Genomic DNA, 17,187 nt, shown 5'->3' with positions numbered 1-17,187 from the left:
ATGAGTCCACAGAGGAGTGAACGGAGGAGAAAGAGTGAGAGAGAAGGGGAAAGGGGGGGAAAAAGGAGAGCGTTCATGCAGAATGAGGAAGATGATTAAACTTTTCTGTAAATGTCATCTTGTTATTGCTCTATTATGAGAGTTATTTGTGGACAAAGAATGAATACAAAAAGATTCCATTCAATTCGTAATTAGAAAAGTCACACAGTGAGTTAGAAAAATAGAATATAAGCTATTTTAATTTGATCCTAATGGTACTGCATAACTTGCTAGAATTAAAAGTCAAACGTTAACATTCAGTTCTCTGTTGTGCAATTACAGTGAAGTGGATTAGGGCATTAAGTGTAAGCTACGTACACGCATTGTGCAATAAGCATTAGTGCAGCATGCATTGGAAAGAAAACCCTAAAGGGATCCAGCGCAAACAAACACACACACACATACAAGTCTCGTCTATAGATGTGGACTACTAGCCAACCTGACGCACCGGTTTATATTGGATAAAAAACAACAGTGGATTAGAGTTTGATGACCCGGTGACAGGATTTGTTTGTGCTCCAGGTTGCTGGTCCAATTCCATGGAGAAGAGGCGGGCTCCCTTTACACTGCAGTGATCCAGCAACTGCGCCTGTTACACACGTCTGTCCCTCTGTTGCTCACAGTATCAGCGTCTATCACTTCCTTTACTCCCTGTGATGCAGGCGCAGATGTTGCCTGTGTAAACTATAGATATTAACAAAAGGCGCCTCACGTGCTTTGCCACGCGATGTCAAAGTGAGCGGAGAGCGCGGCGGAAACAGCTGACACTGATGGATGAGCTAAGAGACTTGGTGATTTGAGGTGTTGCCCTTAAACTGCATTTCACACACACACACCTGCAGTACACGTACATATAAATACACAGCAAAACCTGCTGCTATTCTTCTTCATTTTTCTACAAGCTCCTGTCATCCTCAGACTGACGCATTATCTCCTCCTGTCTGACCTCTGCCTGTACTCCACTGTGAGCTGGACTGCAGTAAAGGAAACCCAACCACTGGGAATGTAGCTTTTTTTTCTTTAAACACATGACAAAGTGACAGAGCAGGTAGAAGTTTACATGCAGACACAGCTGGAAAGAACAGAAAAAAAAGGAAACAAGATATGAGACATTCATGCTGACAGAGCATCTGTGCTGACAATGGACAAAGAAACAGAACAGATCTGTGAGAGGAAGATTGTTACTTTGTTTCATCAAATAAAAGGGTGAGAAGCAAATCAAACACAGGGACAGACAAAAGAAACGTGAGGAGCTGGAGAAGTAAAAGTGCGGTGTAGAAAGTGCAGTTTTAAAGCAAATAAAAGCTTCAGAAAGGGGGAAAGTGGTTATGTGTTATGTGCAGCAGCAGCAGCAGCAGCAGGAAGGTTTGGCTTGTGTGAGCACAATGCCAGATTAATGCCTGAGATGCACGACCGTGGCTCAAGGGCAAAGGAAGGAGCCTGGAGTGAGTTTTTGAGTGATCCGCTCTTTGCTGCATGCTACCAGTGCAACTTCATTTAAATATAAACTACAGCTCAGCTCAGTTTGATCCCTCCACAGTCACATAGGTTGCTCTAACCCTAACCCAAACGCCAACCAATCTGAATACCAATCAGGTGCTCACGATGGCATTTGCAGCATATCGATTCCAAATACAATAGATGAAGTATAATGCTACTCACAAGAGAGACAGTTGACACTGTATCCTGCAGAAATAGTATTAATAAAGCATGGATTGTGTCATAAATGCCTACCACGTAAACAATCAATACTGCATTATACCCTGGCATGACCTTTACAACTCCACAACAGCAAGTTAATCACAATCACAGGCGCACAGGGACAACAGCGAAACTGTAGCAACTCCACTGACGAATCTAATAAGAAACATAAAGGTCCAATGGTCTGGACAGTTATTTGCATTTCCCTATGGGAAGACATAAGGCACCCGAGCTGGAGAAACCCAACAGTAGATTCTATTCAAAAGTGCAGGTCCAATAATGGTGCAATAAGAACAAGTGCAACTGCAAAGAGACGTTTTCTTTATCCTTAAACAGGGATAAAATAACTCTGATTCTCTGTCCTCTCTGTCGTTTTCATGCATCAATCGTACCTCAGTCTTAAATTGTACTATGGCACCTAAGTGTTGCTGAGAGGCCGTGTTGATACAATCACAAAACCCAGAGCCAGAAAGGTTGAGACTGTGCTTTAAGAAGACACGAGCAGAGTGGAGATCTGAAGGAGTCGTCCACAGGACACTGCTGCCATTACACAGCACCCAGAGGAAACACTAGCAGCTGAAAATCTGCCCCCAATCCTCATCACTGAAGTCATGGCCTTCATCTTCATCTGCCTCCTCATCCAGCTGTAGGCTGCCAGAGGAAAATCTGTTCCTGGGTAGAGGGGAACTGGTAGCGTCCACTGATTCGCCATACATCAGGGTGCTGGTGGCGTTTCCTCTAGTGGCCTCCAGCTCAGACTCACTGGACTCTGACCCGCTCATGTTGGAGCTATGATTGATCTGCACTGCACCTACATGTGCTGCACCAGGCTTCCCGGTGTGATTTTGCAGAGGACTGGCCCGGGCCCTGGCTCCTCTGCCCGGCACTGAGAGGCCATTGGCCACCATGCGGCGCTCTAAAGCAGCCATGCGCTCAGCCCGAGATAGAACCGGGGGCGTTTGATGCTCTTGTGAGGATCTTTCCTGGTGTGTGTTGCTGGTGTCTCTCTCTGATTGGTTACACGTGTTGTGGCGCTTCTGTAAGAACAGAGTGGCGCTCGGCATAGCGGAGGAGCCGCTGAAATGGGGAAGACCCTGGTCACCGAAAGACCCTTGGTAAATATTCATACCATAGTTCACCTTTGGGGGAGCGGTGCTGGGGCCGTTTTGATCAGCGTAACCGTGAGAACCAATCTGACTAAGTTTGCCCCTGACATGACTAGCTGTGGCACTCTTCAAAGCCATCGCATGTTGAACTGTAAGAGGACTTCTGCTGTGCTGCTCTCTACTATGGACATCCACATCTGCCACGGTGCCATGGACAGGACTCTGCTCAGCCCTCTGGTAGGACTGCTTGACATACTCATCTATCTCATTCCATTTAAGAGAGGAAGGTGTATCCCTGCTCTGCATTCTACCCAGAAAGTGCTGCTGTTGGGACTGCAAAGCCCTTTTTATGCTTCCAGTACCAGAGCCGAGGCTGAGCATGGCTCGCTGCTGTCTGTCATTAGTGTGAGCCCTGTGAGCCCGGTCCCTGGCCTCCTCATAGCCACTATCTAAATCACTGTAGTCAATGTAGGAACTGGAAGAGCTGCAGCCCTTAGCAGCCTGAGATGCTGGACCTGTACTCAGATGCTCCGGGTGGTTCTGTCTCGGTGGGCCTTTCCCGTCTTCTGCCTGAGGTCCTCTTCTGTCCTCGAGGCCATTCCTCTGGCTGGAGGGGCTGGCTTGGGTACGTGAGGCTACGGGGTCAGCGCTCATCAACACAGACTCCTTCCAATGGCGCCGAGGAGGCGACTCCACTCTGTCCCCAGGAGCACCGAGCTGACAGAATGAGGGGGAGCAGTCAAGTAATGTAATTAGAACAATGAACTTATGATGATATTCATATCAAATGTTGACATTTTAATTAAAGCTAGATGACTAGTTAAGGGTTTCTTTGGATACACGTATGTACACATACAATGGACACAGATCCTCTAAAATGACAAAGTGGATGCTGATAATGATCTAAGTGAACTAACAGACAGAAAGACTCTTCTCTTACTTCCGTTGGCACTTCTTGGTGTCGTGGAGAAGGCAATGGAGACAGGCGGCTGTTTTGTTGTACTCGGCTGTTGTGTTGCACTCTGCTGTGTATCCTAGTAGGAGGATGATAGAGGAGTTACAATCTCCAAGCACTTTGGGCTACAGCAAGTATGTCAGACTAGTCTGGAGCCTTTACCTCTCAAATGGGATCTTTTTAAACTCAGACTCCCTCACATAATCAATCACCTGCTTCTGCGTGCGCCCGCTGCAGAGACAAGTACAGGGGGAGTTAATGAAGAGACATTCCAGCGGAGCCGTAGTCGACTGTAGCTGTTAAATGATGGGAAGAAATGGCCCCCGTCTCCCGTCCTCAGATACAGCCAGATGATTCATAATGTGCTCTTCAAGCTCTCCCTACCTGAATCTGAAAGAGGAGCCTCGTGTAAAGAGCACAGGCTTGGGCTTGGGTTTAGGCTCTTCGAAGAGGCGGAAGAAGGCGTGGTATTCAACACAGATCTTCCAGAAGACTTTACAGCAGTCCCTGCTGGCCATCAGGAACTCCAGAGTGTCCTGAAATGAACTCTGGCACAACAGGAACACAAAGTCATAACTCACAGCCCAACACTTCTGATCTGATATTCTGATCCAAGACAGTCACACGGAAAGAATTCAAAATCAGAGGATGTGGAGGATCTGACAGCTGTTACAATCCTGAGGTGATGTAATCTGTTTGTGTTTATTAACCTTAATAAATCAAGTTGCAATCAGATGATCTGGGTCTAAATCTGTTGACCATTTATGCTGATTTTAATCTCACTATGGTTACCTTCATCAGAGCCTCATCACAGTTTGAACATGCATGTGAATGTAGAAGATGTAGTTAGACAAAACTTACATTTAGATCTGGCCTCAGCTTGATAAGAAAGCGTTTCCTTTTGAAGCTCAGTTTACGCACTTTAGACCAGTTGAAGGCATTAATCCTCGTGTGTCCCTGCAGTGATTAAGAATGTAATTAACCTTTAAGTCAGACTTTAATGCAATATAACATTTACACTTTAACAACCAAGTTAATCTAATGAAGTCAACAACATGAATCACTGAACAGGAACTGGTGACCTCAGACAAACATGAACACATCCAACACACACAGACAAACTTCCTACACCAACAGTCGTTCAATTTAACCCCCAAACTGACCCCCACCTGAAAGACCAGGACGCCGGTGTGCGCCACAGCCAGGCTCAGCTTGGTGCCTTCGCGGTCCTTGGCCGGGTGGGGGCGAATCCCGTACATCTCCAGCCTCCGGGACACTTCTAGTAACTGATAGTCAGATTCTGCTGGTGTCTGACCCCTGGGAACACACAAAGAAGAGGGAGAGTTAAAGAGCCGATCAGACTTTGACTTGGTGTAAACTGTAGCATTAATTTTTCTTCATCAGTGTCCTTCTAATAGGGGTGAAAGACTGAATCTGAGACGAAGGGTTTCTATTCATCCGGCACAAGAGTTTTTAGAGTAGCAGTGGGGATGGAAATGTGGAGAGGAGGCGCAGGCTATCAAACTTCCTTAATTCTTATCAGTGGCTCAGGCTTCTTGTTGCTTTTGTGAGGCGCTTAATAAGAGATTTGATTCGTGGCGCCCGGCCAGAGGAACTGGAGGCTAAGAAAGCCTTGGGGAGCGAGCCAAAGGGAACAGTCAGATCCAATAGAGCTGCTTTCATGCAACAACCCTCTGCTGCGTGTCCACCTCTTGTCAGAACCCAGTGCAGCGAGGAGGTGAGGCGGGGGACGGCAGTGTTTTGGCTCAGACTCAAGCTCATGCCCTGATGAGGACGTTAGGAGGGAGGACGGTGGGAGGAGGCCTGGAAATTTTCCACTGTTGTGCTCCCAGAAGCATTTGGCTCTCAGATCTACGAGACATTTTCAGACCAACGTGGTTTCATCAGGTTGACTCAGAATACGGGTTTGTTTCCCCCCCCGAGCGCAACAATTGCACACCCCGACACTGATTGAAACCGCTTAGAAGACGCTGTGAAGAACTTTGAAACTGCCCCTCTGTGGCGGGGGAGATGTTACATTACATCACCATTCATCTGGCACAATCTAGCACTTGGTTCAAAATGATGACTATGATTTGTAGCAAACCCATTTTACTTCTGCTCTGGTTTGAAAACACTCCCAAGAGAACTTCAAACTCATTTTATTTCATACAAACCGGCGCTCGGGGAAGATTTCAGTGCTTCAGCGGCAATGTATGCAATGTAAAGAGTAATAAACTATCTTATATTCACCCCTGGGCAGAGGCTATAAAACAGCTTACATGCACTTGGTTGCCTTAGCTGCTCCGTGATGAAGAATGTCACCGAGTGCGTTGAGAAAGAGTCTATTCATTCACTGTCTTGTTTCCTGGAAGCGTCACCTGTATTATAAAACTTCCCCTCGGGACATTCACGAGGTCTGAAACATTTTTCCCTTTTCCACGGGTGAGCAGAATAATTTATTTTCAGCCGCAGCCTCGGTGACCTTATGACAGAGCTTAAAAAGGACGAGTATTGAATTGAAGGAATGCCTGGCTTTGAACCAGGGAGTGACTCACATGTTCTTGGAGTGAAATTCCATGATCTTATCCATCAGGGCCATTTGATCGGGGATGTAGCTGTTGTTGAGGAGGTGTGACCGGCACTGACTCTCCTCAAAGTCCCCAATCTCAGCTGGAAGAAGGGAGGGAAAAAACAAGACAGGGATGTAGGTCGTGTTATTCTACGGTGAAAGAGCGAGAGCAGCCACCTTCAGACTGATCAAAATGACATCATAATCCTTTGTGTGACTATATATAGACAGAAAGTTACACAGATCTCCATGAGCACACACACACACACACGCCGTCTTTGATCACTAGTGTGACAGATCCGACGGTAACAAATTGTGTGTGAGAATATCAAATCATACACAGGCTCAGTATTTTTGGCAGTAGGGCAGAGTGGTGTGGTTGGTCTGATGTCACCCGATGTTCAGGCTTCATCTGACTGAAGGGTAACCATGGCAACACACTGATAATCAATTTGCAACGCTGTGACGAGTGCAATATGAAAACGTTTGTAGATAAGATATGTTAAAAAATAAGTTAGAGAAGACTTTTATCTGCTCCGCTCGACTGATCAGGTCTTTGAGTATCCAAGGAAACGGGTCATGGAGGACTTACACTGGATAATGTGGGAAACCAGCAGTGCTGCACTGCTGTCATTACAGGTCAGATGTCCACAGGCCAAATCCTGTCTGATCTGCAGAGCGAACAGGTACCTGGACAAGACATGAAAGACAACCAGGGTTCAATAGGACACACATGGAAGCGTTTACTAACAGCTGAGCGTACCAAACCCTGCAACAGCATGCAGCAGTCAGGCAGGACCTTGAAAAGAGGCTGAGCTTAAGGTTTTACGAATCATAATTACATACAAACACAGTGTCCCGAGGCTCTTTTAACCGTGAGCAAAATATGGAACATTACATAAGGTTGGCACAATTTTCAATGGGTAATTAATTTTCCCATTTCAATAACTAATTCAATGAAGACTTCCCTGAGAGTGCTGCTTTACGTATGCTACGGTGAAACTGCACTGAATAGAAACGATTCAGAATCAGCAAGCCATTCAGCACAACTCTGATGTCCCTCAATCTGACGGACAGATAGACAGACTTTAGTGTCCTGCATTTGTGGCCGGATGGGAGTGGAGGGTGAAAAATGATTGTAAGGGATGTTCAGGGCGACGTGTTAAGGCAAGTGCTGGATTGGATGATGCTTTAGTACGAGATGGAGAGGCTGGAGTCACATTAAAGTCATCACACATCCAGGTAATCAGTTCAGTATCTATCTAAGGTACAAATGCTGTGATTAACCTGCATTAAAGCATCTACAGTCAGTGTGCTTCTTTATATACACAGACTCAAATGCTGATGTTCCACGTCGCCTTGAGCTTTATTGTTCTGTTCTGTATCTTCCTCTTTGTTTGTCTCTTTGTCCTTTGCCAGATTCTCTCCACCTGCAGCTCCAGTTGCATACCTGACCATTCACAGAGTGGGAATCTCTCTGAATTGCCTCTCCTGGGGTTTCATCCATTTTTTTGTGTTCCTACATGTTGGGGAGTTCTTCTTTGTGTTTTTAAAGAGCACGGGGCGTGTTTGGAATCTTGGCTGTGCGGGGGAGTGAAGCCCTTTGTAGGTGATGCTGCTGGGCTCTACAAATGAACCGGGCTAACTTTAACACTCAACACAGTGCAGAGAATACCACAGGGGGGTGAGGGATATTATGTTCTGTGTACCTATTATATCACCGCTATGGAAATGAAAACACGCCAGTTATGGGCGAGTTCCACAAGCAGAAAACATAAATCAGGGAAATATCAGGAGCGCCGCCGGAATCTCCAGAGGACTAAATGAGAAGTGAGGCAACCGTGACGTGGATTTCACAGCCGAGGAGGGAATAAATCTTTCTGGAGTGGGAGCACGTGTTCAATTTGTGCTACAACGCATGCCGCCACAGCCACATACTGTACTGTCATTCTGCCTGACACGCAGATAACTGGAGATAAAGGGAGAGGAAGAGTGTGAATGTGAGCTCACCTGGTCAGCTCCTCCAGAAGCTGAGCGTGATCCGGGGGAAAGAACTTCACAGCGAACCTCAGGGTTGTGTGCTTTGGTCCTGTGTGTGAAGAGAGAAGACAGCGTATGGGAATGTGAAAGAAAGCTCCCAACTCATTAGATCAGCGTTTGGATCCTTGTAATACGGTCACTTACGTCTGAGCTGCTTGATAATGGGCTTGAGGTGGTCTAACCAAACCTGTAGGGAGGCGAGAACAGATGAGAGTGAAACAAATGAATGGATATGCGGCGTATGGTTTCCCTTTCCTTTCCAAACTCACTCACCATCATCTTTTGATGATTCTGAAACTCCAGGCCGAAGTAGTCGCCCTCGACGAGGTTCATGTGGGTGCACACCAGGTCAAACAGCACCTTGCCTGAGGCCTTGAGCTGTGAAACACAAAGGGAAAGTTTAGCTCACACTATTCTGACTTAACTCAACTTTGACCAGGCAGTGAAGTAACTTTTGATTATTTCCAGCCTTTTCAGAAATTCAATCAGAAACTTTTGAAATCAAACGCAGGGGAGACAAACACAGACTTTGACAACTCTGAGCTGAAAACAAACAGAATGTTGTCTTTCAGTATAGATGGGATCTCTGTCCATCCCATCTCATACGCTCAGCTGGCTGCTACAAACCTCCACCAGTCCTCCTCCAGTGTGTACCGGTGTGTGTGTGTGTGTGTGTGTACCGGTGTGTGTGTGTGTGTGTGTGTGTGTGTGTGTGTGTGTGTGTGTGTGTGTGTGTGTGTGTGTGTGTGTGTGTGTGTGTGTGTGTGTGTGTGTGTACCGGTGTGTGTGTGTGTGTGTGTGGATGGCCTGAGCCTTTGATCTGTGTTTTCAGAGTCACTGGTGATGGACCAGCAGCCTTTGAGGCCGATACAGTATCAGGAGTGGGATAAGAGTCTTTCCATCACGCCGCCCCCCCCTCTACCCACACACACATACACACACAAACACATCACTTTGAAGATTGACTTAACTGCCCACTTTTCTGCCAAATGCGTCTAATGGGACGACACACAAACCCCCGATGGACCACCACATCTAGAGGGAGAAATTTCCCCCAAATGAGGTCAAATAGATGTCAGGAATTGCCACGGAAACCCCGTCGACGGTTGAAGACACCCTAAGGAGACACAGAGGCGCTTTCTCGTGACTGGTTTGCAGCCGAGCGGAGCGTGTCCCCCTGGTTTGGATAACGATCCAGGGCCGCTCCTAAGTACTGTATATTTCTACGTACTTGTGGTCACCGGTCTCTTGTCTGCCTCTGCACAATGGGAGTGTGTGTAGCTGACTGTGACATGAGAAACTAAACAAATGCCTTTAATTTCACTTAACTGTTACTATTCTCTATTTTTATCTGACAAGAAAGGGTTTGTGAGCTCAGAAATCAATTTAGTGTTACAAATACAAACTCCAACTGTGCCGTCTTAAGGCCTAGTGCTGCTTTCCTCATCGGCGTAGCAGCAGGGGGTCTGCGGTGATGTCGGCTACTTCCCCTCTGGTTTTCCAGTCAGCAGACACAAAAATGTAGTATAAACAGAACCAAACAATGCGGCCGGTGGACAAGGTTCTGTCCCCTACTGTCCACGTCAACATTGGTGCCCCGTGCCAGGGTTTCCACTTCCACACCCCCATCCATAAGCGCCCCCAAACATGCCCCACCCCCCTCTTCAGTCCTCCTCCTGAGTCCTTCCTTCTTGATTGTTTCTCTCCAGGCTGCCTCATGCAGAGCAGAGGGCAGCCTTCCACTGAGGACCAGCTGTTTCCATATGGTGAGGAGGACATCAGCCAAAATAATGCACTCTTCATTTATACACACACACAACAACCACACACACATGCAAACTGCTGCCTTATGAATCTGTATAAACTCTTTGATTGGATGTAATATAATTCTGAATGAGCGATGCGTCTGTATTCGGGGACATGTTGTCTTAAGAGGCTCCGGGAGCAAGAACAGCAGAGGAAGCAGCAAAGATCAGAATGCACAGAGGGCTAAATGAAGTGTGTGTGCTCTTTTACTACAGCACTCTCATATCCAGCCCTATAAATCAGCTGCCAGTGCAAGATGACCACGAGTGGAGCAGAGATGGGCCAGACGCAGGCTGATTAGAGCAGGACGCTGCTTGATTAAATGCAGAGAGCGGCTGCAGCCTGGAGTAACACTCCTGGCATTTGACACCGCCTCAGCCGACACAATAAGAACTCTGTGGCTAATGAAGCACACGGGTTGCTGTGATTGAGTGCTGCCATGGTGCAGGCACCCAGAGGACACAAAGTAAAGCGAGACGTTTAAAACTTAAAAACCACACAAAGGAGCACCGATGGAATCTAGCGTAAGAACAACGGGTACGATTCTAGCTTCAGATACTCCATCGCTCATACATCTGATCCATTTTGCGTGTTAAGAATAGAACAACAGCAGCTTTCCAGTATGTGTCAACTCATCAGAATCACATAATAACATGTTGAGCTCGGCTGGTAATGAAGTACAGACGGCTCTATAGGGCAGAAGGTGATTCACTGAGGCACAACACACTACATCTGGAGGGAATTCTACCGCTCACTATTAGTCATTTTTATTTAGTGTGAGGTCAATTAATAGATGGAGGACACACCTGCATCACGCCTGTCCCCTGTTGATCCACACTATAAACTTCTTCAATCAGCAAAAAGATCTAAACATATTCATTAGAGTGCATTTTTATGTATATTTGAAGATGATTTCTCTGTTTTCAGGTGAAGCTTTTGCTGTATTTCTGTGTTTATATTTAAAGTTGTATTAAATACGTTATTGTCCATTGAAGTTGACTGGTAAAATGTACTTTTATTGCCCACTGCTAAAGTTTATAGTCAATTGTCGTCGGGAGCCGTCACAAAACATGTTTATGCTGAAACTAAATTGGCCAAAATGTGGTGAATAATAAATGTAGCAATATCTGGCTCTGATGCAGACATTATGAGGCTTTATCACCGTGTTGATGGATACACAGTTGCTGGTGAGCAGGCAGGCTGAGCTACAGTCAAACAAAGAAGAGCCTGTGTGTCCGTCAGACGTATGATTTGTCCTCCCTCTGCATAACGGCAGCACAGCCCCTCCCACATCACAAAGGTTACTCCAATAAGGAAATATCACGCTGACATTTCCTCCCCATACCAACTGATCTCCAGTGTTGGGTCAAGATAAGAATGCAGCCAGTTCCCATGGCTGCGGTGGAGGTCCGGACAGATTCAGCCGTCACCACTCCAGGCCAGACGTGCGGGGAGGAGGATCCGTCTGTACTCATTATGTTGGAACATACATTCACCGGGGCGGCGCTGCTGTTTATATGGGCGTGTGTAAGCAAGCGTGCTCGCATCGCTACGCTGACCCCAACACGCTCCGTCTGACTGAAGAAGGCTAAATAAGGATGACAGCAACGTCTGCTAACATGTGTGCTTGGGCTTCCACCTAGAGCTGGAACTCACACACACAAACACACACACACACACATGCAGGCCCCTTACCCCTTTTAGTAAGCTGTCTGCAAAAGAAAGTCAAAACGTCAGCGTTTAAAGCTTTGTGTTCCCTCTACTGTCCCCCTCCAGGAAGTGTTGCTATGGTCTGTGCACACCAAACTTCTCTTGGGGGTGTGGGGGTGGTGGCACGGGTGAAGAAACAGCCTGCCAATGCCTTTAGGCGCCCAGATAAGCAGAAACAACAAAGGGAATTGTGTCTGGTTAGATGTGGGAAGCGTTTGGAGAAGCAGACGAGAGCTTTTGGGTCTAATGATTAGCCGTCGTTAGGTGGGATATCTGCTGGGAATATTACAGTTTGGTTGAACGTTTGTCTGTTGGTGCATCATGGGACACGCTGGCTCTGTTGTGCCGTCACATGAGTGGCACAGACGCCTCACAGTAGCTTTATTCAGCGACATCATGGGAAGCCGATAGAGCTCAAATAGGAAAAAGAACTGCAGCGGCGAATACACAAACAGAGCAGGCAAAGGGGGTCACCTTCTGGAATCCAGCTTCCTGCTGTGCTTAATCTCATAAAAAAAAAGAAAAATAGGCTTAACCCGAAATACTGAGACGATTTTTCGAACGATAACTTTCTTTAGCTTGACTTTGAAGGACAAACCATGACTTCATCCTTATCTTCAGAGCCTCGACTTCTAAAATCACACCAGCAATGGACTTTTTCCACGTGACATCATTGGAAGTATGACATCGTGTTTTTCATTGTAGCATCACACGGTTGCCCAACACAATAATGGTTCAAAAGGAAGGAGGCATATCAGCTTGTTATGCTTGTTATTGTGGTTATTGTGCCAGTGGAGCCAAACTCTCTCCCCTCGGTGAGCACAGCGGCTCGGGTACACCGGGGTGAAGCATCTGCATGTGGATCAATAATGTGACCTGCCATCACACAGCACCACATGCTGTCGGCGAGATTGCATTCCATCACTTACCCCGGCAGAATCAGAGCCACAGCGAGTAAAATCAGGTAACAAGTGACAAGTGCCATGGCAACTATAGACTAAACGATATCGTGACACAGGGAAACGCTCTATAGAAAACCATGAGAAGGATTCGGGATGCTTCTCAGAGTACCGGAGCCTCTGTGATGACGTCTCACAGGCCTGAGCTGACGTTACATGACTGGTTACAGTAGCAGGTAGATCCACTCCCACTCAGAATCCTCCTGATGCTGTAATTGAAAACCCGTGTGAAGCCTCTGCAGCCCCTCCGATGGTCTCCTCTGCTGCCATCACGCTGGCAGGTTTATGCACGGGAGGTTAAAAGCATCGCTATTTACTATATTAGCTCCCATGTGTGCCGGAGTGTGCGCTAAGGACGAGCAGGTACTGTATGTGTGTGTGTGTGTGTGTGTGTGTGTGTGTGTTGTAAGGGGATCGCACGTAGGGGTCAGCAGTGGCTAAACCTCATTGAGATTCAGGTCACGCGCTGCAGGAGAGCCCAGGGTGACTCGACTACAACGGCAAGCTGACAAAGAGAGGAGAGGAGAGCCGCGGGGAGGCAGAGCTATTGATAATCCTGTTACATTACGCGCACACACACACTGGCACCACGTCTGTGAGTGTGTGAGCGCGTTTCTTTGGAGCAAGTGTGGGCTCCTAATTAGGGTAAATACTGTCAGTGTGTGTAAAACTAATAGCTGTAACACTTAAATACAGCGACACACACACGGTAAAGGACCATCCAGCTGCATTCTCAGCGTTACTTAAAGATGCAAAGATATTTCAAGACCTCCTGCTTTTTCCTTCTTGATAAACACAAAAAAATTAAAGGAATGGTGTGGGTCAAGCCGCCACAGCTGTCAGAGCGGCTCTGTCACAGCGGGCAAGCACCAGGGCCAGAAAGGACAAGCGTGAAAGGACTGTCCCTAGAATTCAATAGCGGATGAGGCAGAGATGAAGGTGGCTTCCCTCGGTAGCTGCTGCCTCCTCCTCCCCCTCCCCCTTCTCGTCCTCCACTATTATTTTTCTGCCACTTTGCCTGCCTGCCTGCCTGTCTGCCTGCCTGCCTGCCTGTCTGCCTGCTTGCCCTCCTAGGGAGACCGTCTGGGCAGCTAGAAACATATTGATTTTGCATAAAGTATAATTAAGCGCCCTGTTGTGTCCGTTGTTCTGCATACCTAACAGTGCGGTGCTGCGTGCATGGAGCCCCTGCTGTGGGGGGATAGTGAGCTGCAGCAGAGGCTTCGCCAAAACACATGACATGGAGAATCACTGAAATGATCAGAAAGTTGTCTTTAGGCAGCGGGAATAACCAAAATGATTTCTTTATCATCTTACTCAATCTATTTCTGAGCACTTTAAATTCAGGATCCATGCTGGTTTGTCTGAACGACGGGCCTCATCTCAGATGCAGGGATTACTGTCACTCAGGGAGAAGGATGTGTCGCTTCACATTTAGGCAGAAACTCCACATTGAGTTAGGAGAGGGCAGACGGCAGTAGTGAATAATGAATGTTAAACCCATATTACCATACTGTTGCTCTAGCTTCAAGGTTAGAGGTGGAGGATGTGATTTCTCCAACAGGATTTATAGCCATTATCAGGCAGGAATGTAACATTGGGTAGAATCCCTGTGAAGTTATATAAAAACATATAACTGCCACCTATATGTAGCCAAGACGTTGCTGTGTCTTGAGGTTTAATGCATGCAGCGTTAATAAACAGAGGAGTTCTTCTTCATATAGGTGTGAATACTGGACTCTACTGTATCGGTGCAACTCGATAGGTTAATGAAGAGATTCATTAAGTCAACTCCCACAAGGTCAGGCCACCGAGGAGACGAGCCTTTCATACCTAATCCCAACATCTAACATGTCAAAGGGCTAATCCTTAATGATTTGGTTTGATGAAACAATAATTTGAAGTCTGAGTGCCTCTTTATGAAAACACGCCAGAGACCTGAGGAGAAGTCATCACATTATCAATTAGCCTATACGGCGTCACACCGGTTATGGCAGTGTATCGGGCTAAAGCTTAATGTAATTACATCTGACATATGCTTTACCACAGCAGAGGCATTTCAAAAGACCAATCAGTGGCTACTAATGCATCTCCAATGCTTGTGCACGACAACAGCGATCAAGAACCGGGCGCCAAAGCCAAGCAAAGCAAAGAGGGGGAACAGAAAGACTCGGTGCGGTGACGTCCAACTGTTATCAGGCCGCCGCACAGCAACCTCTTCAATGCAGCTGGAAGAACAGCAGGGGAGAAGAGGACAAACAGACATTCAGGAGAGAGAGGGGAGGTGTTGGATTCTGACGCACCTACAGTATGCTAGCCCACGATAAAACTCCCAATTGGGCTGAAATGTAAAATTCATACGGCCACTCCTGGGGCCAAAAAGACGATATTAGTGATATGAAATTAATGGCCTAGAATGTTTTAGAGGCAGACTAACAGCTGCTGAATTAACAGCTCGGGCACTGGCTCACACACAGATTAGGGTTCGGCCAGAGATACGTTACCGTCCCTCGATCTGGGACATCAGATACAAAACAGATGGGACAGATTCCTGTGGAAAAATGATTAACCAGAATTATGTTAATGGAGTATAAGTAAATTAGCCGACCTGCCTTCTTAATATTGGAACAGACATGCTGATACTCCCTAACCACTGTGATAGCTGCTGGTGTGTGTGCGGGAGACACACACGTGTAGTCGCAGTACCTGCCAAAAAATTAAGAAGTGTTTCCACAACAAAAAGGTTGGGAATAAAAAGTGAGGACTGATTCAAAACTGGGTTGAGCACAATAACAAGGAGAATTATAACAGGGACATGTTTTCAAACCGGGTATATTTGTAGTATTTGTGGCTCTGGAGGGTTTCCTCATGAGTTTGCTTCATTTGTGCGTATGTGAACACAGCGAGCTCACATGGGCCCACACCTAGATTGGACTCAAACCACCTCTGACTTGAAAACTCTGTGAAGTGGTCCAATTACTGTGTGAAGAAACAACTTCTGGACAAATTGACAATGCAATGTATTCACCTATTGATAAACCTGCGAGGGCTGGATGCATGTGGTTGAACTTGAACCCACGTCTTTGATTCCCATAGAGAATCAAACCAATGCGGTTAAAAGGTTAAGCTTTCCTAACATGCCTGTAGATTAACATGATGAAGGTCAGCAAGTCGTATGTGCTCAATATGCACCCCACTCTCCTGATCAACCATCTGTAGACAGCATGTTTACATAGTATGACGCAATATGTGGCTTTAACGGTATTGGCATGCACTGAAATTCATCATCGGCTGGCTTGTTTTTCTTGTTATATGACTCAAAGGTAACCCACGACAACGAAGGCACACCATTTCTGTTGTTGCTCCTTGTTGTTTCACAATCATAGCAAAGCAAAAGTCTATTCTCATGGATTTTGTTGATTTTTCTCTGTGCGAATGCAAACTTTGCAACAATTTAGTCCCTGATTTGGAGGAAAGCAAACAAACTCCAAGTCTGAAAATGCTTTGAATGTGTGGGATGAAGATTGCACGGCTCTGGCTTCCAATCGCCAGACTGCCTGAGAAACCACTGACATCACCCTGCTTGTGATTTAGCGCCCTCAGAGCCAAATGCTGCCTGTGCACCAACGCAGACTGAGGCAAAGGCTGGGTGAGCAGCTTACTGCTCTTCCACAGCCCCGCTCCACACCACCACAGGGTTTTGGGTGGGACACGCTGTGGAGAAGTTAAGATTAGGGAGTCTTGGGTGGCGTTAAAGAGATTCTTCACTGTGTGGGAGGGATGCAGATCCCTTGAGGAATGCGTCGGTGGTTCAGGCTGTCCTGTGGCACTTTCCTTTACCCCTAATCTCCCTGTGCGATAAATAATGACAGCCGCACATGCTGCTTCCCTTGCGAGGCCAATCAATTTGCCTCCTCGAGATTAGCCTTAAACTACTTAACCCTCGCTGCAAGAAGTCCAGAGGCCCTTTGCAGTCGGCGTTACAGTACTGATGATAGCTGCTGGGACCTGGCATCCCTCCCCCACAGTTACCAATGATAAAAGCAAAAATAAAATAAAGCAAAAATATTCAACCTATTTCCAAGGATGGCAGGGTGGCCATGACTCAATAAGTCATATTGACCGTGTGAGCGTGTCAATATGTTTACCACGTGCCTGTGATAATCACTCACTGAGGTGTTTGCTGGGGTTTCCCCGTCAGAATGGAATTGATCTAACAGTCACCCGACATACAGACGAGAGACGTGAACAAGGATTAAGGTCAACTGCCAAGGAATACCTCTCTTTACATGCCTGAGT

At 46.7% G+C, this 17,187-nt stretch overlaps 1 protein-coding gene across 1 annotated transcript in view; it reads right to left on the bottom strand.

Moving 5' to 3' along the window:
• The window catches only part of LOC143015941 (FERM, ARHGEF and pleckstrin domain-containing protein 1-like), a 45,932-nt gene that overhangs the window by 10,861 nt on the left and 17,884 nt on the right, over positions 1-17,187 (bottom strand). The window contains exons 3-13 of the mRNA XM_076170112.1: positions 8,687-8,791; positions 8,558-8,600; positions 8,384-8,462; positions 6,966-7,063; positions 6,360-6,474; positions 4,971-5,118; positions 4,663-4,758; positions 4,186-4,349; positions 3,964-4,032; positions 3,787-3,880; positions 3,362-3,563 (exon numbers count right to left, since the gene is read on the bottom strand). Coding sequence (XP_076026227.1) covers positions 3,362-3,563; positions 3,787-3,880; positions 3,964-4,032; positions 4,186-4,349; positions 4,663-4,758; positions 4,971-5,118; positions 6,360-6,474; positions 6,966-7,063; positions 8,384-8,462; positions 8,558-8,600; positions 8,687-8,791 — 1,213 coding nt within the window. The remainder of the gene's footprint in view (positions 1-3,361; positions 3,564-3,786; positions 3,881-3,963; positions 4,033-4,185; positions 4,350-4,662; positions 4,759-4,970; positions 5,119-6,359; positions 6,475-6,965; positions 7,064-8,383; positions 8,463-8,557; positions 8,601-8,686; positions 8,792-17,187) is intronic.

The sequence above is a fragment of the Genypterus blacodes genome, unplaced genomic scaffold, assembly GCF_046128005.1.
Source record: "Genypterus blacodes isolate CSIRO-AG114 ecotype Tasmania unplaced genomic scaffold, CSIRO-AGI_Gbla_v1 ptg000214l_1, whole genome shotgun sequence".
Taxonomy (NCBI): domain Eukaryota; kingdom Metazoa; phylum Chordata; class Actinopteri; order Ophidiiformes; family Ophidiidae; genus Genypterus; species Genypterus blacodes.
This window is presented reverse-complemented; position numbering and strand designations above follow the sequence as displayed.